At 41.7% G+C, this 27,600-nt stretch overlaps 1 protein-coding gene across 5 annotated transcripts in view; it reads left to right on the top strand.

Annotated features, from left to right (window-relative positions):
• Positions 1-623: 623 nt before the first annotated feature.
• LOC124041903 (extended synaptotagmin-2-B-like) overlaps positions 624-27,600 on the top strand; it is a 44,790-nt gene continuing 17,813 nt past the window's right edge. For 4 of the 5 annotated variants that reach the window (XM_046360039.1, XM_046360038.1, XM_046360037.1 and 1 more), the window contains exons 1-8: positions 624-783; positions 1,095-1,515; positions 14,654-14,695; positions 15,591-15,725; positions 16,089-16,165; positions 16,260-16,332; positions 17,379-17,468; positions 24,751-24,806. In XM_046360039.1, the coding sequence (XP_046215995.1) occupies positions 1,102-1,515; positions 14,654-14,695; positions 15,591-15,725; positions 16,089-16,165; positions 16,260-16,332; positions 17,379-17,468; positions 24,751-24,806 (887 nt within the window). In that variant the 5' untranslated portion in view covers positions 624-783; positions 1,095-1,101. Of the gene's footprint in view, positions 784-1,094; positions 1,516-10,236; positions 10,325-14,653; positions 14,696-15,590; positions 15,726-16,088; positions 16,166-16,259; positions 16,333-17,378; positions 17,469-24,750; positions 24,807-27,600 lie in introns of those variants that run through there. The other variant, XM_046360040.1, reaches the window with a different exon arrangement.

Below are 27,600 nucleotides of genomic sequence, written 5' to 3'. Positions count from 1 at the left end.
TCAGGGACTGCTGTCCTGTCAACTATTTGAACTGATACCCTATTCAAAATATCCTATATGGCATAGGCAATGGACTTTGTAGACAGTGATACTATCACAGGGTCACTATATTGTAGCCTAGATCATTGGAATCTATCATTCTAATAATTTCAGTATGATTATACCTTGGTAATGAATGATCTGTTCCAACTACTATTGTCCGTGCAACTTACCAACTGGTAATTGGCACATTCAATAGTGCTTAGTTAAAGGCTACAGCACAGTATCAAGTCTCTATTGGCATCTAGTGGACAAAATACCTTGGTACATTGTTTTGTGCACGGTGTAATCATACATGGCAGCTACAGTACACAGTAAAAAGCCACTGCTGCATCCCATACTATGTACTAGTTGTACTACCATACTTTTATAGCAACCCTAAATATTTGATGTTGGAAAATAGATTATTAGACTATTCTGTATGGTTCAGAATAATAATTAATTGCGCTGTACGAGTGTGCACGAGCCAAGTATCCACGAGATGGCGCTTGGAAATCCTATTTTCAAAAATCCCTCCCTGTGTTTGACCTATCTTGACAATGACAATTTCCTGTTAGAAAAATTAGAAGGGGGCTGGTCATATTGTGTTGTGTGCGTGTAGAAGAGAGAAACGCACACGAAAGCAGGATGTGGTGAAGGGATTATTGGGCTACATTGGAAACTAAACCAGTCGAAGGAACCCATGCAGTGTACGGGACTGGTACACTGAATTCAAAGGATTACGGATGTCGAATACAGAAACGGGTGAGGAAGAGTATTTATGTTATTTAATAAAAAAGGTTGACACAAGTTTGGCGAAATAGCGGTTAATTTGCGACTGTTAGGAAACTCCTTCATAAACCACGAAGCAGATTGACAGTTCGCTGAGCCCTTCGCTCTGAACTAACTACTATGATTACATCAATCATAATTATTCCAGCGGCTGTGGTTGCAACATTTTCACAGACATTAACGTTTGTCAGCGTGTTGTTACATTGTAGAATATACATTGTGTATGTAAAATGTTTTCTGTCTGTCGCTTATTCTGCTCTCTCTATTCTGAAACTTCTTTGTAGAGTGGAAATGAGAAGAGCGGCAGCGGCAAACAGTGGAGCTCAAAGGGCGGATTCTGGAAAGACAATTTCCACAGGACCAACAACAGCCAAGGAAAATGGACCGACAACTCCGAGCCCTCCAGTCAGCCCTACGACCCCAATCGCCCCGGTGGATCTGGGAGATGAGCCACAGTCCTCCGTCACAGACGCCACTCGGATGTGGATGAAATTTGCCAAGACCTTCATCGTTATTTTTCCCATTTATGTGTTGGGATATTTTGAATTCAGCTTCAGTTGGGTTCTAATAGGGCTTGCCATCTTTTTCTGGTGGAGAAGAAATCAAGGGCATAAAAACAACAGACTGACCCGTGCCTTGGCGTTTTTGGAGCATGAAGAGAAAACTGTCAAACAACATTTGTCGACCTCTGAGTTGCCACCATGGGTAAGAATGACATTGTTTTGTTTGATTGAGTTAAACATTTTAAAGCTTCTAACATAGCTAACAACTTTTTTCCTGGTCAGGTGTTACAGATGAATAGTATTGTCAATGGTATCCCCCCATCCAGATTAGTGTTGCTAATCAACTTGATTGTTTCACAACTTCAAACAGCAGTTAATTTCCCCCACATCACTGTGGCTGACAGTATACTGCTCAACAGCCCTCATGGACAGTCGAATTGTAAACGGTCCATATAGCCCATGGCAATCAGAGTAGCTATCTAGATCTGTACTGACCCCTGTACCTGCTTTGTCAGAGTAGTTCTGAGATCCTTCTGAGGATGGCCTGGTTTACGTTACACTATAAGGGAGGGAGGAGAATATGGCTGAACTCCAAAAGATTGAGCTTTGGGCAATATATCAATCAATCAAGCAACAGTGTGACACTAAGAGGTGATCCACAGCTCCTTTTAACTGGCTTAAGTAAAAAATAAATAAATAAAGTTTTATGCTCAATTTGTCACATGCATCATAAACGAAAGGTGTAGACTAACAGGGAATAGAAAGATACAATTAAAAAGTGACACATGGCTATATATACAGGGAGTAGGATTACTGAGTCGATGTGCAGGGGTATGAGGTAATTGAGGTAGCTATGCACATACAGTGCCTTGCCAAAGTATTTGGACCACTTGGATTTTTTTCACATTTTGTGTTAAAAAGTGGGATTCAAATTGATTTGTCGTTTTGTTGTCAACAATTTATGCAAAATACTCTGTCAAAGTGGAAGACATTATTTATATATATACATATATATATCTTGTTCTATGTATGGGGGACAGAGGAAGGGTTAGTCATTAAAAAATCTTGACCACCACGATTATTTCAGAGATTGATTCCATGTAACTTATTATGTGATTTGTTAAGCCACAATTGACTCCAGAATGAGTTTAGGGTTGCCTAAACAAAGGGTCTGAATACTTATGCAGTTTGTGCATACGCACGCTAGGGCTCTGATAGGCTATGTGATCTGATGGGATTATTACTTTCTATTCTCCCAAACCCACCTAATTTATTCAGATATTTCTATGCCCTGTAATGGGTACTTATTGTAGATCTGACAAGTTGACATTTCACTCTAAGCTAGGGCAAGTACAGGCAGCTTTGGTTAAGTATATAGCACAATCAATTCCAGACACAACTTCTTGGTTATTGTCAGAAACCTGCTCCAGAGTTTGCCGTTTAGAAAATCAGTAGTAAGAAACCAGCACTGTCTGTCAGGAGTGGTGTCATGGATTGTGATGTGATCCACGATACAATTGTTGGAACTTTATTTTAAAAATGCAGCAGGCCTTGGTGTTGGTGAGCCATGCCCTCTGACTGTGTCCAAAATGGCACCCTATTCCCTACATAGTGCACTACATTTAACCAGAGTCATATAGGCCCTGTGCATTACAAAAAGGGGAATAAGGTGCCAATTGGGACACAAGCATGCTAGTTGTTTCAGCAAATATGCCTGGAATAAGGCTTGATAGTTTTGTGGACTGTTTTGTTAAAACAATTTGGCAAAGAAGCACACACTTCCCAATAACTGTATTTTCTGCCTAGAAGGCCAGCATCCTGGAGTCACCTCTTCACTATTGACATTGAGACTGGTTTTGCCGGTACTATTTAATGAAGCTGCCAGTTGAGGACTTGTGAGGCGTCTGTTTCTCTTGTCCTCTTGCTTAGTTGTGCACCGGGGCCTCCCACTCCTCTTTCTATTCTGGTTAGTGCCAGTTTGCGCTGTTCTGTGAAGGGGGTAGTTAGTACATAGTGTTGTATGAGATCTTCAGTTTCTTGGCAATTTCTCACATGGAATAGCCTTCATTTCTCAGAACAAGAATAGACTGACGAGTTTCAAAATAGTCTTTGTTTCTGGCCATTTTGAGCCTGTAATCAAACCCACAAATGCTGATGTTCCAGATACTTAACCAGTCTAAAGAAGGCCAGTTTTATTGCTGCTTTAATCAGGATAACAGTTTCAGCTGTGCTAACAATTGCAAAAGTGTTTTCTAATGATCAATTATCCTTATCCTATGCTAGACTTTGATTAATTAACACAACGTGCCATTGGAGTGATGGTTGCTGATGACGGGCCTCTGTACGCATATGTAGATATTCCATTTAAAAAACAGCCATTTCCAGCTACAATAGTCATTTGCAACATTAACAATGTCTAGGCTGTATTTCTGATCAATTTGATGTTATTTTAATGGACAAAAAATGTGGTTTTCTTAAAAAAAAACAAGGACATTTCTAAGTGACCCCAAACTAAATGATAGTGTATATGTACAGTACATTTGAATATCATGTTAACATATTACAATATTGCTATTATACTATGAAGCTTTATGTTATCATATTATGTTGTCCTTCTGTGAACATAAGGCACAAAAACAATGCAGGTAGTAGTTGGCAATCTTAAGATTGGCAAATTATCTTTCTGTCTTCACTAAACAATATGTTAAGATGATGTACACTGCACTTGAAGTTTGAGACCTTCTAAAAGACAGACGATTGATATCTGAGGGCAGAGCTCAGGTCAGTATAAATCCTGTCATGACTGGCCTGTCTGTCCCTGGTTACTGGGCCTCAGTTCTTTTACAACAGGATCGCTGGACTGTAATTAGGTCAAACTGTCAAGGAGAAAAAAAACAGTTAAAGTGTAGCAAAATACATCCTCCAAAATATAGGTCTAGTCCAGCGTTTCCCAAACTCGGTACTCAGGACCCCAAAGGGTGCAAATAATTAAAGTTGGATGATAATTTGAATCATCTTTGTAGGGCTAGGGCAAAAACCAAAACATGCACCACTTGGGGTTCTGTGTACCAAGTTTGGGAAACACTGGTCTAGTCATATATGGTCTAGTATAAATATCTATATGGAGTAGAGGTTTCTCTCTTTCTGTTATGTTCTAATGGTGTGTCATAATGGCCATGGATGGAGTCTCCCTCAGTGACATGCCAAAGGGTGGGCCAATCGGTCCAGTGGAATGTAAAAAAAAAAATATATATATATATATATATAAAATAATTGTGTGTCGAACAGAGAGCCTTGTGCTGCTGTGCTCTGCCTCTGACTACAGGGAGAATAGGCCTTGTTTGATTCTTTCAAATATCCAGGTCCTGTGCTGTTTTATGACCGTGACTTCCTTCAGTCTCATGGGAGCAATGACTGTTGAACAGAGCATTGTGCTCTTGAGTTCTGCCTCTGACTAAAGGGAGTAGAGAATAAGCCCTGTTTAACTCCTTCAAGCCTACAGTCGTGTGTTCAAACAGAAGTCGTGTACTGCTGTTGCATATGACCCAGACCCCCTCCACACAGTCTCCTCTCATGGGAGTGATGAGACTGTCAGGGACTTTGGAGAAAAGGACAGTCCAGTCATCAGTGCTGGCTCACTGGATCATGTGACTGTGACGAGTTTATGGATGACGTCGGGAAAACACACACAGCAAAATAGAGAGCTGTGACGGAAGCATCTCAAAGCTTTTACAGGCTTGAATTTGAGTTGATAACGGATAGATATTTGTATCACATTTCAAACTATCCAGTAGGTCTATCATGTTCTATTTGCCAGGCCTGTATTGTTAGCTTGTGGCACTGCTTTGACTTACCAAGAGCAGAGGTGTGTCACACACAGTGTCTTCTAAGCAGGCATGCAAATCAGTAACTTAAGCAAACAAATGAAAGTTTGTTACTGAAGTGGAAGGGAGGACACTTAGACCTATGTGAAGTTAGATTTACAAGGTGATTTAGATCCTTGTTAAATTAGCTATCTTACTATCTATCGTAAGATTAAATCCCTTTCCTGGGTTGTCTGTATACAGTACAGTGTATTCGGAAGTATTCAGACCCCTTTTTCCACATTTTGTTACCTTAGTGCCTTATTCTAAAATTGATTTAAATTACATTATCCCCCATTTTTGAAAATGTATACAAAATAATTAACTAAAATACTATGTCTACATAAATATTCAGATCCTGCTATGAGACTTGAAATTGAGATCAGGTGCATCCTGTTTCCATTGATCATCCTTGAGATGTTTCTACAACTTGATTGGAGTCCACCTGTGGTAAATTCAATTGATTGGACGTGATTTGGAAAGGCACACACCTGTCTAAAAGGTCCCACAGTTGACAGTGCATGTTAGATCAAAAACCAAGCCATGAGTTCGAAGGAATTGTCCATAGAGCTCTCAGACAGGATTATGTCGAGGCACAGTTCTGGGAAAAGGACAAAAAAATGTCTGCAGCATTGAAGTCCAGTCGCCTTCATCCATCCTTCCTTCTTTTATTAGAAGAAGTTTGTAACCACCAATACTCTTCCTATACAATCAGGGGAGAAGGTCCTTGGTCAGGGAGGTGACCAAGAACCTGATGGTCACTCTGGCAGAGCTCCAGAGTTCCTCTGTGGAGATGGGAGAACCTTCTAGAAGGACAACCATCTATGCAGCACTCCACCAATCAGGTTTTTATGGTAGAGTGGCCAGACAGAAGCTACTCCTCAATAAAAGGCACATGACAGCCAGGCTCCCGTGTGGCGCAACGGTCACACTGCATCTCAGTGCTTGAGGTGTCACTTCAGACCCTGGTTCGATTCCAGGCTTGTATCACAACCGGCCATGATTGGGAGTCCCATAGGGGTTAGGGTTTGTAAATAAGAATTTGTTGACTTACCTGGTTAAATAAAGTGAATGAAACAGCCCGTTGGAGTTTGCCAAAAGGCACCTAAAGGACTCTCAGACCATGAGAAACCAGATTCTCTGGTCTGATGAAACCAAGATTGAACTCTTTGGCCTGAATGCCAAGTGTTACGTCTGGAAGAAACCTGGCACCATCCCTACGGTAAAGCATGGTGGTAGTAACATCATGCTGTGGGGATGTTTTTCAGCGGCATGGACTGGGAAACTAGTCAGGATCGAGGGAAAGATGAATGGAGCAAAGTACAGAGAGTTCCTTGAATCTGCTCAGAACCTCAGACTGGGGCACAGATTCACCTTCCAACAGAACAACGCAGGAGTGGCTTCGGGACAAGTCTCTGAACGTCATTGAGTGGCCTAGCCAGAGCCCGGACTTGAACCCTATCGAACGTCTCTGGAGAGACCTGAAAATAGCTGTGCAGTGACGCTCCCTATCCAACCTGACAGAGCTTGATAGGATCTGCAGAGAAGAATGTGAGAAACTCTCCAAATACAGGTGTGCCAAGCTTGTAGCATCATACCCAAGAACACCTGAGGCTGTAATCGCTGCCAAAGGTGCTTCATCAAAGTTCAGAGTAAAGGATCCTAATGTAAATACTAATGTAAATGTGTTATTTCAGTTTTTTATTTGTAATAAATGTGCTAAAATGTCTAAAACCCTATTTTTGCTATGTCAGTATCGGGTATTGTATGGTGATTGATTGGGGGGGGGGGACTATTTAATAAATGTTAGAATAAGGCTGTAATGTAACAATGTGGAAAAAGTCAAGGGGTCTGAATACTTTCCGAATGCATTGTTATGTTGTGTGTGATCTAGTTCTACTCCCGTTGCTCTAATGGCACGGTAGGGTACATACTGGGCAATTCCACTGAGACTCAGATTTTTCACTGTAAAATGTTTGCTAAACTAAAACCATTGATTTCAGCGTTTAACAAACCATACAACTCTATTTGCTGCTTAAAAAAACATTTACTGGAAAAATTATACGGATGCAAAATTTGGTAATAGAATTATGGTAAAGTCTTCCTCAGTTGTATTCTGTTACAAAACTTTATCTGCACAGTTCTTCCTGTAAATGTGTTTTTCTAAAACTTTTAGTGTAAATTGATAAGTACTCATTTTGCATAGCGTTGTATGATTTTGTTAAATCAGTGGTTTTTGTTTGGTATACATTTAAAAAATAAAATAATCTCAATCTCTGCATAATTCTGTTACCATGTAATTGCCATACTGTAGATCGTGTGCCACAAAGGCCCGTGAAGTTCTGCCTGTGATTTGATACTCCCCACAATGGCTCTCTTTGGTTCCTGTGGTAATTATGGCTCCCGCCCCACCATGAGGGCCTAAATATAGGTGGGAACAACTGTCTTGTGATATAGTATGTCTTGTCCTGCGCTATTGACCGTCCACCAATGATATATTGCTATCCGACTGGCCTGACTATTTTCCACGGTACAGAAATGGCTGAATGTGCACCTTCTGATTGAGTTTGGGAAGATTCTCCATTGGTTTTGCGAACTCCTTCCTGTCCTTGCCTCTTTTTGAAAAATGTAATCAAATAGAGGAAACAAATGTGCTTGTATGTAATGGCTCTCCTTTTCCACTTGTGCATCATCAGGCAAATTACATTTACAGGGGTGGAATACCAAAATAAATGTGTAAAATGATAAACAAATGTTCTGTAGGTAGTTGGGCAAGGCATTTTGTTATAGATAAAAGGATAGTTGGTGTAAAACTTTTAAATGTGTGTGTGCTTTTCTCCTTTGACAACAGCTGATTTTAAAGGGGATGTGGATGATTATAAGACACTTCTGCGTTACCTGCCGTGAGGATACTATTGTGAATCCTCTGAAGTAGGTAATGGAGGAGGGGAGCAGCCTCATTTGTTCGCCTATAAACGCATTGACTCTCTCCTCAACCACTTATCGGTTTCCGGGTCATGGAGGAGAGAGGACAAATGAGAATCTCCCTTGGGAGTTGAGCAGTCACCTTTGACCTGATGATCTGTAATGCCTCTGACACAGTTAGGGCTACTGACTTATGACCTTGTAACAGAACAGAATATATGTGTGTGATCGTTTCGTGGCACTAGGACCTTTTATTTTGGTGAAGCCATGGCAATCTGATGTAATAATACTAGCCTCGTCTTAAGCTCGCGAGATCAGGATGGTTCGTACTAGGCTATAATAATACTAACCTCTGTCACAAATTCATTATTCTGAGGGCAACACCAGTCACATGTTCTGTTCTCTCCTACCCAACAAAATGTAAATAGCTGGTGAGAGCAAGACAGTTTGTATTGCCGTGTCTAGCCCTATACAATATTACAATTTCGTTTTTGTTATACTGTATAACAGAAATGAACTTGTAATATACTGTAAACTCATAAATTACTCCGCTAATGGTAAATGTGCACTGATTAGTGTGGTATTGCATAGTGTTTGTGTGTGAGTGAAGGAGGCGATGACCCATATCTGGCTGCCCTGGTCTGGATTTCTAAACAGCTGTTCTGTGGGATTGTGGTTCCACCAGTCCAGCACGACTCCCATGGGCTGTCAGAAGGGCTTCTTCCAAAATGGCACCCTATTCCTTATATAGTGTACTTGTTTTAACCAGGGCTCTACGCACAATATGGGGAATAGGGTGTCATTTGGGAAACATCCCAGCTTGATTCTCCCATGAGCTGTCATAAGGAGAAGGATGACCACATTGCTCCACTTCATGGCTGCTGAGATATGAGATTAGATATAATATTTACATACGTTGATAAGACACAGCTCCATGAGCTATTCAGTATATTCATACTGGCTAAGATTAGTCAGGGTTGAATGAGCCTTCTAAATATTCAGCAAGTTTCTGTTCAGAATCAGAAAGTTTTAGCAGTTGCATTGTGACTTGTGTGACAGTTTTCTGTTATTCAGACTACTCTTAACTGTGGTGTGTAGTCCGGGGTACTAAAGCTGACGCACTCTGAGTCTGTTGGTTGGAAACCATATTCCATCAGACTAACTGTTCAGTCAAACCAGGAAATAGCTTGACAATGAGTCAGAGCTGCTGGCTTTCCTCCTGTGAGGAATTACTGTGAACCTCTGCTTTTCTTTTCCACTAGCTGTGGGATCTCTAACTCTCAAGGCAGGCTGGAATATGCTGCTAGGCAACCTCTACTGTTCTACAGACCCTAAAAAGGAGTGAAATGTGGTCTGGCAATGTGTAATTCAAGGGGGAACTCTTTAAAAAGAGTTATTGTGTCACAGCATCGGAGTTGTCAAGGAAAACAAAGAAATGTCATTGTACAATGTTATGCAGATTTAGGCCAGGCTATTTGGGTTTCAGTTCATGGTATTGCGTTTTATAAACATGATCTAACAGCCAAATAAAAATAGCTTCTTAGCGAGAGCAATTTATCAAGCAAGAATTTGGTAGGACTGGTAGTGGTCTGAGTGGGGAGGGGGAAACAGAACTAGCTGTTATTGGCAGAGTGGTTTGGAACTCTAACTAATTTACCTACTGGTGATGTCACCAGGCAGACCAAAACTGCATCCCACCAAAACAGGCTGAAATTAAAGGTGGTCTTTTCAAACAGCTCTTACACTAAAAGGGCATTATCATTTCTCATTATTATCCCAACCTCATCGTGTGGAAACACACTGAGTGTACAAAACATTAGGAACTCTTTCCATGACATAGACCAAGGATCATCAACTAGATTCAGCCGCAGGCCGATTTGTATTTGTTTTTTCTTCTCATTTGTAGACTGGGTTTCTTGTGGTCAATTTGCAAACAGATGTAATGTTTCACTAAAACAAAATAATTTCAAACCCTGCTTACATTTGTATACTATCATGTCTCAATTATGCATGGGAAGGCTTGGGAACAGATTTCTTAAATTAAAATCACTTTGAGCTGATTTCCTGGTGTTTTTTATTCTTATGTCCAACAATGAAAATTCCACACCAACAAAATGTTTTTTTTTTTGACTCAGAAAACTTGGGAAGGGGGCAAATAAAACCACCTTGCCTCGCGGGCTGCAAGTTGGGGAACACTGACATAGACGGACCAGGTGAATCCAGGTGAAAGCTATTATCTCTTGTTGATGTTAAATCTACTTCAATCATTGTAGATGAAGGGTAGGAGACAGGTTAAAGAAGGATTTTTAAGCCTTGAGACATGGATTGTGTATGTGTGCCATTCTGAGGGTGAATGGGCAAGACAAAATATGTAAGTGCCTTTGAATGGAGTATGGTAGTAGGTGCCAGGCATACTGGTTTGTGTGTTAAGAACTGCAATGCTGCTGGGTTTTTCACACTCAACCATTTCCTGCGTGCCTCAAGATTGTTCCTTCAGCCAAAGGACATCCAACCAACTTGGCACAACTGTATGAAGCATTGGAGTCAACATTTAGATTTTATTTAGCCTTTATTTAACTAGGCAAGTCAGTTAAGAACAGATTCTTATTTTCAATGACGGCCTACCAAAAGTCAAAAGGTCTTCTGCGGGGACGGGGGCTGGGATTAAAAACATGGGCAAACCAGGGCCAGTATCCCTGTGGAACGCTCTTGAGACCTTGTTGAGTCCATGCCCCAACGAACTGAGACTGTTCTGAGGGCAAAAGGGGTTGCAACTCAATATTAGTAAGGTCTAATGTTTTGTACACTCATTGTATATAAACACAGGAATATCACTTTTTAATTAAAAAAAAATGTTTACGCCCTTTTCTCCCCAATTTCGTGGTTAGTCTAACTACCCAATTGATAGTTAGTCTTGTCTAATCGCTGCAACTCCCATACAGACTCAGGAGACGTGAAGGTCGAGAGCTGTGCGTCCTCCGAAACACATCCCAACCAAGCCGCACTGCTTCTTGACACAATGCCCACTTAACCCGGAAGGCAGCCGCACCAATGTGTCGGAGGAAACACCGTACACCTGGCAACCGTGTCAGCGTGTACGGCGCCCGGCTCACCAGTGCGCGATGGGACAAGGACATCCCTTCCGGCCTAACCCGGACGACGCTGTGCCAATTGTGCACCGCCCCATGGGTGTCCCAGTCACTGCGACAGAGCCTGGACTCGAACCCAGAATCTCTAGTGGCACAGTTGCCACTGCGATGCAGTGCCTTAGACCACTGCGCCACTCTGGATGCCGAATATCACGTTTTTGACTGCACTAGGCCTTTTAACCTTTGTTTTGACAGGGAGTCATGCTGAGACTTACATATGAGCCAAACATACACATCAATGCTAGTTTAAGTAACACTTCATCACTACGACTACAGTGCATTTGGAAAGTATTCAGACCCTTGACTTTTCCCCCATTTAAAAAATGTTACAGCCTTCTTCTCAAATGGAATGAGTAAAACATTTCCTCATAAACCTACACACCATACCCCATAATGACAGAGCAGGATTTGTTTTTGCGAATGTATTAAAAATAAAAAACATACCTTATTTACGTAAGTATTCAGACCCTTTGCTATGAGACTCAAAATTGAGCTCTGAATGCATTGATCATCCTTGATGTTTCTACAACTTGATTGGAGTCCACTTCTGATAAATTCAATTGATTGGACATGATTTGGAAAGGCACACACCTGTCTATATAAGGTCACACATTTGACAGTGTGTGTCAGAGCAAAACCAAGCCATGAGGTTGAAGTAATTGTCCGTAAGGCTCAGACAAGATTTTGTCGAGGCATAGATCTGGGGAAGAGTACCAGAAAATGTCTGCAGCATTGAAGGTCCCCAAGAACCCAGGGGCCTCCATAATTCTTAAATGGAAGACGTTTGGAACCACAAAGACTCTTTCTAGAGCTGTCCACCTGGCTAAGCAATTAGGGGAGAAGGGTCAGTGAGTTAACCAAGAACCCGATGGTCACTCTGACAGAGCTCCAGAGTTCCTCTGTGGGGATGGGAAAACCTTCCAGAAGGACAACCATCTCTGTAGAACTCCACCAATCAGGCCTTTATGTTAGTGGCCAGATGGAAGCCACTCCTCAGTAAAAGGCACATGACAGCCCGCTTGGAGTTTGAGAGACTGGGAGACTCTTCAGGATCAAGGAGAAGATGAACGGTGCATAGTACTTAGATCCTTGATGAGCGCTCAGAACATCAGACTGAGGTGAACGTTCACCTTCCAACAGGACAATGATCCTAAGTACACAGCCAAGACCATGCAGGACTGGCTTCAGGACAAGTCTCTGAATGTCCTTGAGTGGCCCAGCCAGAGCCCGGACTTCAACCCGATTGAACATCTCTGGAGAGACCTGACAATAGCTGTAGAGCAACGCCTCCCTTCCAACCTGACAGAGCTTGAGAGGATCTGCCGAGGAGAATGGGAGAAACTCCCGAAATACAGGTGTGCCAAACTTGTAGTGCACTACCCAAGAAGACTCCAGGCTGTAAAGGTGCTTCAACAAAGTACTGAGTGTAGGGTCTGAATACTTACAGTACCAGTAAAAATGTTGGACACACCTACTCATTCCATGGTTTTTCCTATTTTCTACATATATGATAACTGGCTCTCATGAGGACTGCCACAGGAAAGGAAGACCCAGAGTTACCTCTGCTGCAGAAGATAAGTTCATTAGATTTACCAGCCTCAGAAATTGCAGCCCAAATAAATGCTTCACAGAGTTCAAGTAACAGATGCAGCTCAACATCAACTGTTCAGAGGAGACTGCATGAATCAGGTCTTCATGGTTGAATTGCTGCAAAGAAACCAGTACTAAAGGACACCAATAAAAAGAGACTTGCTTGGGCCAAGAAACATGAGCGATGGACATTAGACTGGTGGGAATTTGTGCTTTGGTCTGAGTCCAAATTTGAGAATTTTGGTTCCAACCGTGTCTTTGTGAGACGCAGAGTAGGTGAACGGAATATCTCCGCATGTGTGGTTCCCACCGTGAAGCATGGAGGAAGAGGTATGGGGGTGCTTTGCTGGGACACTGTCAGTGATTTTTTTTTCTAATTCAAGGCACACTTAACCAGCATGGCTACCACAGCATTCTGCAGCGATATGCCATACCATCCCATCTGGTTTGCGCTTAGTGGGACTATCATTTGTTTTTCAACAGGACATTGACCCAAAACACACCTCCAGGCTGTGTAAGGGCTATTTGACCAAGAAGGAGAGTGATGAAGTGCTGCATCGGATGCCCTGTCCTCCACAATCACCCAACCTCAACCCAATTGCGACGTTTTGGAATGGGTTGGACCGCAGAGTGAAGGCAAAGCAGCCAACAAGTGCTCAGCATATGTGGGACCTCCTTTAAGAATGTTGGAAAAGCGTTCCACATGAAGTTAGTTGAGGGAATGCCAAGAATGTGCAAAGCTGTCATCAAGGCAAAGGGTGGCTATTTGAAGAATCTCAAATATATTTTTGTGTTTAATGCTTTTTTGTTTACTACATGATTCCATGTGTTATTTCATAGTTTTGACGTCTTCACTATTATTCTACAGTGTAGAAAATAGTAAAAAAAATCATTTAAAAAAACACTTGAGTGAGTAGGTGTGTCCAAACTTTTGACTGGTACTGTATGTAAATGTGATATTTCAGTTCTAATTTTAAACATTTGCAAAGATGTCTAAACACTTTTTGCTTTGTCCTTATGAGGTATTGTGTGTAGATTTTATGAGGGGGGAAAACTATGGAATTAGGTTGTAACGTAACAAAATGTGGCTAAATTAAATGGGCCTGAATACTTTCCGAATGCACTGTATTACCCTTTAGGATTCAGCCTAAGCCTGCCTGCAGAAGCTCTGTCTGTCTGGTAGTTATGTAAATCCAACTGCTTATCTGTCACAGTCGACTCGCTGCCTCAGCTATCTCTGAGCGGCTTGGTGCTGTTCTCATGCTGTCAGCCTGAGACCCCAAATACTGCAGCCTCGTCTTTGAATCAATGCACAGAATCAGCCCTTTCCTCTGAGCTTTAGACATGCGGCTTTAGCACCATTTCAACACAACTACCAAACCAAGGTGATATGTTGTTTCTTCATATAGGTGTAATTAGACTGTATTAGTAGTATACAATCATCATACAACTCAAGGTACAGGTGTATCCCGTTTATGTAGCCAAGTTAGCGTTACTCATTGTGTATGTATTCCTTGTATTAATGTAACTTTTTGTTCTCTGCGTTGTTGGGAAGGGCCCGTAAGTAAGCATCTCACTGTTAGTCTACTCCTGTTGTTTTTTGAAGAATGTGACCGATTTTATTTGACTGATCCTGTCAGTTGCGTTACTGTCTATTGCCCCTATAGTCTTTATTGAAGGTCTGTTTTAATGTTAAACTGTTGACCAACCTGTAATGACATTGTGACATTGTTTTCATCTACCCCACAGCATCTCTTCAGACAGCTCACATATTGATCGAATATGAACTGATCCATTATTCTCTTCATTCCAGGTTCATTTTCCAGATGTGGAGAGAGTGGAATGGCTCAACAAGGTACTGAACGTCTTCACTGCAGTGTGTTGTCCTACAGTGCACCAACCAGACCTGGGTTCAAATACGATCTTTCAAATGCGTTGAAAATCGTTCAAATACTTTGTTTGATCTAGCCTGCCTAGAGTGCCAGATTAGTGGGGTTTTGGGACTATCGTATTGATCTATCAAGCCAGGCAATCTCAGTCAAGCACAGATGACATATTTGAAATGATTTCAAGTAGTATTTGAACCCTGTCCAATACCAACTTTCCCGGCAGCAGCACTTGCCCTGCTCTAGATAAGTGGTACAGTGTGGAGGCAGGGAAGCGGGCGGGAGGGCAGCAGCCTCTTATAAATAGGCCCTTATCTGGAGCTCTGCTAACCCAGCTCCAGTACCAGCCTCCCTGGGGACCCTACTAACTCCAGGAACTGGGAGGAGTCATTACTCTTACAGTTACTGTAAAAAAACAGACTTATGGGGATTTAGTCCACAATGTTTCAAAGACACATTAGATAATAAAACGAGAGATTGAGCTCTTTGTTTTGCAGGAGTGTTATAGATGCTATTGTTTTTGAAGTAGGTTTATGGGGTAAGGAGTTCATGCATCAGTACATAAAGTAGAGCCCATAAACTACACTAGGGCAACACCCAAACCAAATAGATGTGTCAGTTGAGTTAATGTTATGTGTGTTGTTGGGCAATTATGAGGGCATTTCCTACCTATTATCTATGACAAAATGATGCTAAGAATTTTCCCTCTGGGATTAATAAAATATTTCTTCTCTTAATTCAGTCTTATTCAATCAAACCATGCAGAGAACAGGGCCATTACCTATGTAGTGTCTCTGTCAGACATTGAGCTTTGAGAATATGACCTGTGTAACCCTGAGTCTTCCTCTCTGTCTCCCTCCCCAGACAGTGAAACAGATGTGGCCGTACATCTGTCAGTTTGTTGACAAGCTGTTCAGAGAGACCATCGAGCCGGCTGTGAAGGGGGCTAACGCTCACCTCAGCTCCTTCTGCTTCACCAAGATCGACATGGGGGACAAGGTGAGACTGAGGCATTTAGATATACATGTATGTTTCCAGTCATGAGTTCTGGGGTCAAAGTTACTGTTGGTTAGGTTCCCACTGTTATGTCGAGCAGTGTGGAAAATGTTCTACATCTTCTTATATGCTGTAGGTGTTTATTCTGTATAATATAGTTCATATGTGTTTGTTGTTTACCGTCATTAGCCCTATCAACAATGTCCAGCAATTTATTCCTGGGTGGAAGTTTTCAAACTTGTTAACCTTGTAAGGGAATTTAGGACAAGCGGTTTGGGTTTGAGCACACAGAGGCACCTGTCAACCATTGGGTCCTGCTTTGTCACCCTATCCTCTCTCCCACTCTCTCTCCTTCTCTCTCTACAGCCTCTAAGGGTGAACGGGGTCAAAGTGTACACTGAGAATGTGGACAAACGACAGATTATAATGGACCTGGAGATTAGGTATAGTCACATGCACTGTGGTTCTATTTGGAGATACCTTTTTATATCATTACATATCAAGACAATATATATATATTTTTTTGAATCTTTTCAGCTTTGTTGGAAATACAGAGATTGATGTTGACATCAAGAAATACTACTGCAGAGCCGGTATAAAAAGTATACAGGTAGTCATGTTTTTATATCATACACATGCGTACACTACTTTCTATTGGGAAATGTTGTGACTTTCTCAGACTATTCAGTTGATATAACAGACCTCCTAAGTTTGATGAAAATCTGTCTGTTGCTTGAGACTAACCATTAGCCACCGCCGTATTTGGCTATGCATTATGAAAATTAATGGGGTGGGTTTAAATTTTTTTTTTTTTTTACATAATATGTTGACACTTCATAGAAAAGGGTGAAGGTTGATTATACAACGTTACAAGAGGTTGCCCTTGCAAACCGCCAGCATATTTGCTGATCAGAGAGAGACCGTTGTATGCAGGGTAGTCTACAGTAATCATTGCGAACCCATTCTGATTGGCCAGGTTTGAGACTGCAGTCTCAGGTGGTCAATGTGTCTACTCTGGTAGGCTGTTTTGGAATCAGTCCAGATTTCATACGGTTTTGTTGGCTCCTAATAGATGGCTGGCTTTTCACTGTAACCATTTTTGTTCAGAATGAAGCTCTTAAATGTGGCAATCTGCAATCTCATATGTTTTGTTTTGATTCTGACCAAGCCACTGTTTTGAGTAAATGTGAGAATAAGACTACAGCAGTATGGCAGTATGGTTAATCAGTATGGCAGTATGGTTAATCAGTATGGCAGTATGGTTAATCAGTATGGTAGTATGGTTAATCAGAATGGCAGTATGGTTAATCAGTATGGCAGTATGGTTAATCAGTATGGCAGTATGGTTATCAGTATGGTTATTGAAAATGTCAAAATTTTCCATTTCATGTTAAGGGATGACTCTGTGTTTAATTGCTCGTCCTTGCAACCAAATGTGTAGCTCCAGACAGTGTCTACATTTCAGAGCAAAGAGTCACTTAAGTCAGGATGGATACTAATAAAAGCAGTGGAACATTTAGTAATACAACTCAGGTCAGACTTTTCCTTGAGACAACAAGAAGACAGTCCTGTAGAATTTGTCAAATAGATTCATCAAAAGTGTATTGTACCGTTGTTTCCTATGTAATAAGTCACGGATTGGCATGTTTTCTGCAGCTTCACGGTGTCTTGAGGGTCATCATGGAGCCCCTGCTCGGAGACATGCCATTGATCGGAGCCCTGTCAGTTTTCTTCCTGAAGAAGCCTGTAAGTATTGGCAGCCATTTTGACTTATTCTAGAACTACTACAGTGGTTGGAACCTCTGAGGAGGGAATGGTCAGCAGACCGCTGGATGTGAAGGATGTTGTATTGAGTTCCTGTTCCAGAAAACCCATTCCCACCAAGCCTAATTATAATTAGACTTGCAACCCAAATGGCTACCAATTCCCTTTTTAGAGTGCACTACTTTTGATGGGCCCTGGACAAAAGTAGTTCAATTTATAGTGAATTTGAGATTCAGCCTTAGTCCGTACCCTGCTCTTTAGCAGCTGTCTTCCTGTGGGTCAGCATGTGTTATAGATTGAGGGTTTGATATGGGGTCCCTTAGGAGGATGATACATTCCAGTAAAAGGACAATGAGGAGGCACTGTAGCTTCCTGCCGGATTCATTACAGCTGAAAAGATAATGAACTGGTGTACAATAGCTTGGATATATTTCCTAGATGGGTAATAATCCTCAGGTCTTATTTTAAACAGACCCAGTTTGGGGCGGTGTTGATTACCAGTCCAGTAGTCACACGTCATTTGTCTTTTTGACGATAGATGTTTTAGTGCTTATTTTTAGTGCTGTGAAGTTATGGGTATCAAGGAGCATTGCTGTGCTGTTATTGTCAAGATATGGGCCTCTGTGTCTCGGTCATATCGCCTCTGTGTCGGGGTGGGGAGACAAGATTTGCGTTATCTTAAGCCTCCTCTGTGCTCTTTATGCTGTCGAGGCTGCGTCTTTCTCTCTGGGTAGGATTTATGTAGACTTTCCTCTGTGCTCATTGCCTTGTTATTACTCAGTAAAGGTCTATGTTAAGTCAGCCGGACATCCAGTCTATACCATCTCATACAACTCTCCCCTCTTGGCCTAATACATCTTAACCCCTTAATGAACTAAAGTCAGTTAGTGTTGGACCAATGCTGTGAACGGAGTTGAATTATGTCTTGCCAGTTTAGTTAAATTTGATAATCTTCACACAGTCCTGCTAGTCTTGATGACTACAATAGCATCCTGCATTTTCCCAGCCAGTCTATAACTGTACGCTCATTGTAAAACATAATCCAATTCACTGTTAGTATCAGAGCTGTGATGCACTTATATAGTATAATACAGTACAGTTTGAATAGATATGTTGCATCAGGGATAGAGACTGTCATCATTCCTATAAACACAGACAAGACTGAGCCACAGTTATTTCCTCCTGATGTAGTCAGAGGCCTGGTTAGAAGTCCTGGGATAAAGACTGGGGTGTAATGACAGTCCTTTAGAGTGACAGACAGCCATCTAAGTCTTATTTTAACCTCTGGAGTTCTGCTATCTCTCCTCAAGTGGACTGTTTTTAACCTGGTCCAAGATCTGTTTGTGCTGTCTTGACAGATCTGGGACCAGGCTAGACTGCTATAGAGCACATGGTTCTTGTCCACAATGGCCTCTGACCTGTGGTCCAGTCATGGAGACCTTAAGAATGAATGTAAGGTCCACCCCTCTACCCTGTCTTGAATTTGTTTTTGAATTTACCGCCCCTTGAAGAAGGTATTACCTGTAAAGCGTTGTGCCTTCATACTCCTCCTGCCCTTCTACCCTGACAGACAGTATATCTGTCCCCTGAGTTGTGTAGACGTTTGTTCTCAGAGTTACCATCAGTGGGGAATGGCAGCCTATTCGACTGGCTGGTAAACAGTCCCCTGTCTGAGCTGGAGGCGAGGGAGGAGCGTGCCAAGAGTGTGGTGTAAATGTGAGCAGCGTTGCTGTGGCTACGTAGCGTAGCGGCTGTGTGTTTGAAAGTAAAGTAGAGCAGAGCAGCCAGCCAGGATAAAAGGCCTCACCAGGACTGTTTGATGCTGCAGCATTCTCCTGCCATGCGGTCATAACCAAAGAGGAAACCACCTTTTCTTTCCACTGACTAATGGATGATATTTGTTCAACCCAACGTAATTACAGTGAGATACCTATCATGTGCTCTCATCTATAAACATCACTGAATGTTGTTGTTAAGACAATTATCTTTGGATAATCAATGTTTTTTTTTACTGGTACTTGGTTGTTGTTGATAGGAGTTATGACTTAGTTTGTACAGCCAGGTACAGTGTGTTCCAGTGTTGTACAGAAGGCTTAGTGACAGGGCCTGTGCAGAAGCCCTTGCGTGTTCATGTTTGTCTGTTCCTGTAAGCGCTAGCACAGTGTGGTGGTGTGGCCTGTTCTGAAGACTAAGTGGTGCACACAGGAAGTGCACGCACACTCTGCCACCCCGCCCTGCCCTGCCTCGCCAGATAAAAGCGGTCAGCGGTTTGTATCGCTGTGCAGCCTACGTGCCAGTCACTCTTTATATCAGTCAGGACAATGGGGCAGGCAGTAAAACTCATGTGTCGATATCTGGAGACAGGAAAATCATCATAAATGCCCTGCCCATATGTCTTCAACAAATGATGAGAGCATCATCACTTGATGCTCACAAGCTGATCTTCCTTCCCATCATCACTATCTCACGTTCCTTCTTGTGTCCTGTTTTTATGTTGTGCATTTTGGGGTAAGGCATCATGTACCACTCCTTGCATGACAAGACAATATACAGTGAGCTCCAAAAGTATTGGGACAGTGACAAATGTTTTGGCTCTGTACACCAGCACTTTGGATTTATATACATGTTTCATTTAACTAGGCAACTCGGTTAAGAACAACATTCTTATTTTACAATGACTGCCTACCCCGGCCAAACCCTCCCCGAACCCAGAAGACACTGTGCCAATTGTTTATATATTTATTTTATTTATTTAGCTGTTATTTTACCAGGTAAGTTAACTGAGAACATGTTCTCATTTACAGTAAAGACCTGGGGAATAGTTACAGGGGAGAGGAGGGGGATGAATGAGCCAATCGTAAACTGGGGATTATTAGGTGACTGTGATGGTTTGAGGGCCAGATTGGGAATTTAGCCAGGACACTGGGGTTAACACCCCTACTCATATGATAAGTGCCATGGGGTCTTTAATGACCTCAGAGAGTCAGGACACCCGTTTAACGTCCCATCTAAAAGACAGCACCCTGCACAGGGCAGTGTCCCCAATCACTGCCCTGGGGCATTGGGATATTTTTTAGACCAGAGCAAAGAGTGCCTCCTACTGGCCCTCCAACACCGCTTCCAGCAGCATCTGGTCTCCCATCCAGGGACTGCCAGGACCAACCCTGCTTAGCTTCAGAAGCAAGCCAGCAGTGATATGCAGGGTGGTATGCTGCTGGCTTACACAGCTGCCCTATGGGACTCCCGATCAAGGCTGGTTGTGATACAGACCGAGATCGAACCAGGGTCTGTAGTGACGCCTCTAGCACTGAGATGCAGTTCCTTAGACCACTGCGCCACTCGGGAGCCCAAATAGCTATGAAGTTAGCTTTAATGTTAGTGTATTTTCATTCATATCGGGTAAACCGTTTTGAAACTTACAGCACTATTTGTACATAGTCCTCCCCCCATTTTAGGGGACCAAACGTGTTGTTAAAAATGCAAATATGTGTATTCAAGTAGTAAAGAGTGAAGTATTAGGTCCCATATTCATAGCAAGCAATGACGACATCAAGCTTGTGAATAATGAGTGAGAAAGTTACAGAAGAACGAAATTCATATGCCAACCTCTCACCATTACATTAACGGGGAGGTTAGCATTTTGGGTGGGTATGACATTTGTGCGTCTATCCATAATCATGGTAGCATCTATATTCATGTAGAAGTGTTTAGAAACATATTCTATTCTTATTTACAATGAAAGTGACTCCAAAATGGCACATTATTTACCATTTAATTTCTATTTGGGCACAAAACGATCTTAAACGAATTCAAAACAAACAGCAAATGCATCCAAAAAAATTGTAGTCACAAGGTTAATGTAGCCATTGTGTGCTAAGTATATGGGACCAAATACTACACGTTTTACTACTTAAATACACATGTAAGTGAATTTGTCCCGATACTTTTGGTCCTCTAAAATGGGAGGACTATGTACAAAAAGTGATGTAATTTCTAAATGGTTCACCTGATATGGAGTGGAAATACCCTCAAATTAAAGCTGAAAGCCTGCACTTTAACCTGATAGTCATTGTATCACTTCAAATTGCTGGAGTACAAAGAAAAACAATACTTTTGGAGCTCACTGTAGGTGTGAATCAGCCTTTGTTCCTTGTGAAGTAGGTTCAGTTCACTCTTCCTGGTTGTATTCTGAACAAGGCATGCTTCTCATTTAAACATTACTGGGTTGGCTTGGGCTCATGTTACCAGAATTCAGGATACCGGAGTTGATCCTGACAGATCTCTGGATTGATTTTATAAGTTGAATAACATGATCATACTACAGCACATCATGACTTGTTCACCTTGTGTAGCCTAGGGCTAGGTTATATTAGAGCTTTATGGGAAGGAATGTCGCTGTGTCGCAGTCAGAATATAATTGTGTCAAAGCTTGTGCTTGTAGCTCTTTACTTGTTAGAATGTGGGAGAATACATGTTTGAATGTCACCTCTGGTCTCTGGAAATTTTCCTTTGACAATTGAACAAACAGAAATGATTGACAAGCCTGAATTTAGCCATAGGCTATATCACGTGCTCTCGTTCCATAGCCACACACATTTAGACAGTATTTTTAAGGTGTACTTGAACAGCTTTATTCTTCATACGAAGTACATCTGTGCTTATGTACGCTACAAGTCAAATCCTCATCTTAAATCACACAAATGTTGACATTCTGATTTGCTTAATGGCCTGTTGCTCAACTTTGCAGATATTCTTAAGTGAGCAGCTTAAACGTGAACAAAGTTAGAAACGTAATCTCACCCTGAGTCCCCTGACACACACACATCCCACAGTTCAGAGGCATATCCCTGACCACTGGCACATGAGACATGACATCATATTACCCCGTGTTTGGTTTACTTCTATTTTGTAACCATGACAACTGGTAGACTGTTGGAGCTAGGAACACAAGCATTTCGCTACACCCACAATAACATCTGCTAAATATGTGGATGCGAACAATAAAATGTGATTTGAATTGACTAATAAGTCCTTTTACGGTAAGTAGGTTTTGACTATCCTAAATGATGTGGTAGGAAACGTTAACGTGACAATGCCATGATTCCTTGCCTAGAATTGGGTTAGGCCTACCCTCCCTATTCAAACACCATGTCTGTCAATGTTTTTATTTTTAGATAGAGATCACTGAGTTAATTTGATGTGCTAGGTAATAGTCGTAGATTGCTTAACTATCATGACATTTTCTTTATTGCAACTATGACTCATAAAGTAAGAGAGCATAGCCTAGATGGAGACATTCAGTGCCCTATGATTCAGTGGGCAGGACTCCTGGCTTGGTTACTGGCACAGAGAAAGACATGGCCTGCATCCCAAATGGATGCAAAAGTAATGCACTATACAGGGAATAGGGTGCCATTTGGGTTGCACAGACTAACGCTGTAACATAGCTAGCCAGGTCATGTTCCCATAGACTGTGACGACATAGCATTCTCAGAGTTTGATTCCTTCGTTTATGTCCCTGGAACACAGTTTAGTGCCTACTCATTCCTGAGCCTACTAAATGTTTACCATTGTGCTGAGTGGTTTTGCAGTCTGTGTAGTATTGTGATGCTTTAGTGCACTGTTGCTGCACACAGACTCTGGCATTGTCCTGAAAACGTCTAGTTGGAGTTACAGTATTTGTTTTGCTATCCAATCTGCACTAAGAATGTTTCCCAAATGACACTTTATTCCCTGTTTCCCAAATGACACTTTATTCCCTGGTAAAAACCCTGGTCAAAAGTAGTGAAAAGGGTGCCATTCAGGATACAGACTATGCTTGCCACATACTGTACAGCCTACAATCATCCCTTCCATAAAACCTGTGCAGAATGAACAGTTACTGATTCGGTATAGTTTGCCCTTTGTAGTGAGAATCTTATAAGCCTTATGTCTGTCTCCTGGGCCTGTACGGTATTGCATTCTTTTTGAGAATACTAATTTTCTTCAAGAAATTGCTTTCCGCTCTAGATCTGTTTTTAAAGTTAATGTCCGTGTTCACTGTTCAGGTCAAAGTGATAACTGTCTTACCAGGTACTGGAGTGGTCATTGTAGCAGTCTTCAAAGATATGACATGATGAAAGTAGATAATATATTCTATTATAAAGTAGAAATCAATGCTTTGCTTTGGAAATGTCAGTTAGAACCAATTCAAATGAATGTATTTTGGAGAGTTAAAAAATTCTGCTGTGAATCAGTGCACTGTTGTTTCATTAGGAAACTGAACTCCTCACAGACTGAGAGCTTTCATTAGCTGTTGTTTCATTAGGGAACTGTACTCCTCACAGACTGAGAGCTTTCATTAGCTGTTGTTTCATTAGGAAACTGAACTCCTCACAGACTGAGAGCTTTCATTAGCTGTTGTTTCATTAGGAAACTGTACTCCTCAAAGACTGAGAGCTTTCATTAGCTGTTGTTTCGTTAGGAAACTGTACTCCTCACGGGCTGAGAGCTTTCATTAGCCGTTGTTTCATTAGGAAACTGTACTCCTCACGGGCTGAGAGCTTTCATTAGCTGTTGAACTGCTTCCAAGTTACTGCATTTTAGCCATCGGAAATTCTTCTTCTCCTGATAATGAGTCACTGAGAACCGATCTTAAAGTGCTTTGAAATTACTCTTTTTGTTTGGACTTCGATTTACTATTTGCCTACTCTATTGCTTCCCGTATTAAAACAGAGCTAACTCATCAATATTGATTAGTCTTGTTTTTCTCAGTTTTGCGAATGTTTCTGCTTGTATGTAACAATTTGAACATTTGCACTAATTGGTTCTGTCTCTTCTGTCCTCATTTCGAATCCGTTCATGACATTTTATGACGATGATTAGCTAGATGAGAACAGTAGCTGGATTAGAACCTCGTAAAGATGTGCTGCCGTAGCTCTATCATTCAGTGCTTAGGAGCCCAGTGAGTGATGCAGACCAAGGCAGGAGACACACAGAGCTAGAGCCTGCCCACCATACACATGTCCTCTCTGCATTGTACTGAAACAGAGTCTTATTGATTAGGAGTTCCATGGAGCAGGCTGCTGCACTCTTGGTGAGAATGCTCTCCCTACGTTTAGAGGACAAGAGCTCGTTTTGGAGTCACTTTCTAAATGAAATGACTAATGAATTGAATGAAATAAAATGACTTGTGTTGGTGGTCCACGTGTGTTCCTTGTATGGGTTTATCAACGTTTGGTTTTCTTCTCTGTCATTCAAGGCATGTTTTCTTTTTGTCTTCCAGTTGCTGGATATTAACTGGACAGGCCTCACAAATATGTTGGACATTCCAGGATTGAAGTAAGTGACAACTGCAAGATTGCAAACCCTGCTTGTAATGGGTCTCGGTTACATGGCTTCTGTCAGCACTACCAAGCCCTTATCACTCTCTCCCACTCCAGATGGGTGGGGTGTAGGTCTGGGCCGATATACCGATTTTTATTAGATTTAATTACATCATATTTGATATTGACGATTTATAGTGATGTGGAAGATTATACTCTATTTGAACTTTACATATCAAAACTGTGCAGATGTATCTGTTAGCCTCTATTAGTATGTTGAAAATGAAGTCTAAATTAATTAACTAAGCCTATTTTTCGCCATACAAAATATTATTTAATGAGAATGTGACTATAATATTGTGAATACGCACACAATTTTCACAGTCTGGAATGATTTTGTCATTAATGGTACAAATGATTATATCGGATATCTCGACATTTGGCGTAACATATCGTAGAAGAGGTCTCCCCAAATAGTTAGAACTGGCCTAACCCACAATATATAGTGGAAAGTATTCAGATCGCTAGACTTTTCCCACATTTTATTATGCCTTATTCTAAAATTGTTCAAATTGTTTTATTCCCCTCATCAATCTACACACAATACCCCACAATGACAAAGCAAAAACAGTTTTTTTGAAATATTAGCAAATGTATTAAAAATGTAAAACTGAAATATCACATTTACATAATTATTCAGACCCTTTACTCAGATCTTTGTTAAAGCACTTTTGGCAGTGATTACAGCCTTCTCTTCTTGAGTATGACGGTACAAGCTTGGCACACCTGTGTTTGGGGAGTGCCTCCTGTTCTTCTCTGAAGATCCTCTCAAGCTCTGTCAGGTTGGATGGGGAGCGTTGCTGCACAGCTATTTTCTGGTCTCTACAAAGATGCTCAATCAGGTTCAAGTCCGGACTCTGGCTGGGCCACTCAAGGACATTTAGAGAATTCTCCCTAAGCCACTCCTGAGTTGTTTTGGCTGTGTGCTTATGGTCGTTATCCTGTTGGAAGGTGAACCGTCGCCCCAGTCTGAGAACCTGCTCCAGAGCAGGTTCTGAATTTTGGATTCATCTGACCAGAGAATCTTGTTTTTCATGGTCTGAGAGTCTTCAGGTGCCTTTTGGCAAACTCCAAGCGGGCTGTCATGTGCCTTTTATTGAGGAATGGCTTTTGTCTGGCTGCTCTACCATAAAGGCCTGATTGGTGTCGTGCTACAGAGATGGTTGTCCTTCTGGAATGTTCCCCTATCTCTACAGAGGAACTCTTGAGCTCTGTCAGAGTGACCATGGGGTTATAGGTCACCTCCCTGACCAATGCCCTTCTCCACCGATTGCTCAGTTTGGCTGGGCGGACAGTCTTGGTGGTTCCAAACTTCTTCCATTTAAGAATGAGGAGGACACTGTGTTTTTGGGGACCTACAATGCTGCAGAAATGGTTTGGTACTCTTCTCCAGATATGTATCTCGACACAATCCTGTCTCAGAGCTCCACGGAGAATTCCTTCAACCTCATGGCTTGCTTTTTGCTCTGACATGCACTGTCAACTGTGGGACCTTATATAGACTGCTGTGTGCCTTTACAAATCATGTCCAATCAATTTAATTTACCACAGGTGGACTCCAATTAATTTGTAGAAACATCTCAAGGATGATAAATGGAAACAGAATGCACCTGAGCTCAATTTCGAGTAACATAGCAAAGGGTCTGAATACTTATGTAAATAAGGTTTTAATTATTATTATTTTTAACACATTTGCAAAAATCTATTTTTTTTGCTTTGTTATTATGGGGTATTGTGTGTAGATTGCTGAGGATTTAAAAAACAAAACAAATACATTTGAGAATAAGGCTGTAACACAACAAAATGTGGAAAAAGTCAGTCTGAATACTTGTAGGGAAATTAGTTCTGGTATTGGTTTACTCAGAGGGTGTTGTTTACAGTTACAGTACACATTCATTGTAAATGGATATCTGTATTGTATCCTTGTGGGCATCCCAAATGGCATACTATTCCCGAGTGTGCACTATTTTTGTCCAGAGCTCTGAGTCCTGGTAAAACTATTGCACTATATAGGTAATATGTTGCCATTTTTGGACACACCTTGTTATCAGTCTAAATAGGCTAATAGATTAGAGGCAACAGTTTTTTTTTAATGTGATCTCCAATTACCAGGGATGAAGGGAGGAGGTAGAGAAGGGAAAGGTATCTATATCATGAAGTTCATTGTGTCAGTGAGAGCCTAAAGGCTAAGGTTTACTAGGCTGTTTATGGCTCCTGTGTCAGGCTTAAACAGCTCTGTCCCTCCAGTGTTGACAGATCCTGGTCAAAAGTGTACACTATATAGGGAATTAGGATGCTATTTTGGACTCTACCCAGACAGCACAAACAGACAGGCGCTAGGGAACATTAACATGAAGGCCTCATTTTTGTGGAGAGAGAGCCAGGTGGCAGCTTTCAGGGCTAGAGGGAGGGAGGGAGGGAGTGCACCCATATGCGCATGCCTGTGCTTGTATGGCATGCGTATGTGTTAGTATAGTAGCATTTTACTGTGTGTCGGTAATGACACCATGGCAGGTATAAATGACTAACAGCCAGTCCACTTTCTCAGACAGATCTGCAGTCTGTGAGGGATAAGGAGGGAGAAAGGTCAGCATAGCTCTCCCTGCTTGCATCCCAAATGACACCCTATTCCCTATATAGTGCACTACTTTTGCCCAGGGCCCATAGGGAATAAGGTGCCATTTGGGAAGCTGGCCCTGTAGCTGTGTGTTAAAAGTAGTCCTACACCACTGTGAGGTTATGCATGTACA

This window comes from Oncorhynchus gorbuscha, linkage group LG08, assembly GCF_021184085.1.
Source record: "Oncorhynchus gorbuscha isolate QuinsamMale2020 ecotype Even-year linkage group LG08, OgorEven_v1.0, whole genome shotgun sequence".
In the NCBI taxonomy this organism is placed as follows: domain Eukaryota; kingdom Metazoa; phylum Chordata; class Actinopteri; order Salmoniformes; family Salmonidae; genus Oncorhynchus; species Oncorhynchus gorbuscha.
The sequence above is the reverse complement of the archived record's forward strand: the minus strand, read 5'-3'. Positions and strand labels throughout refer to the sequence as shown.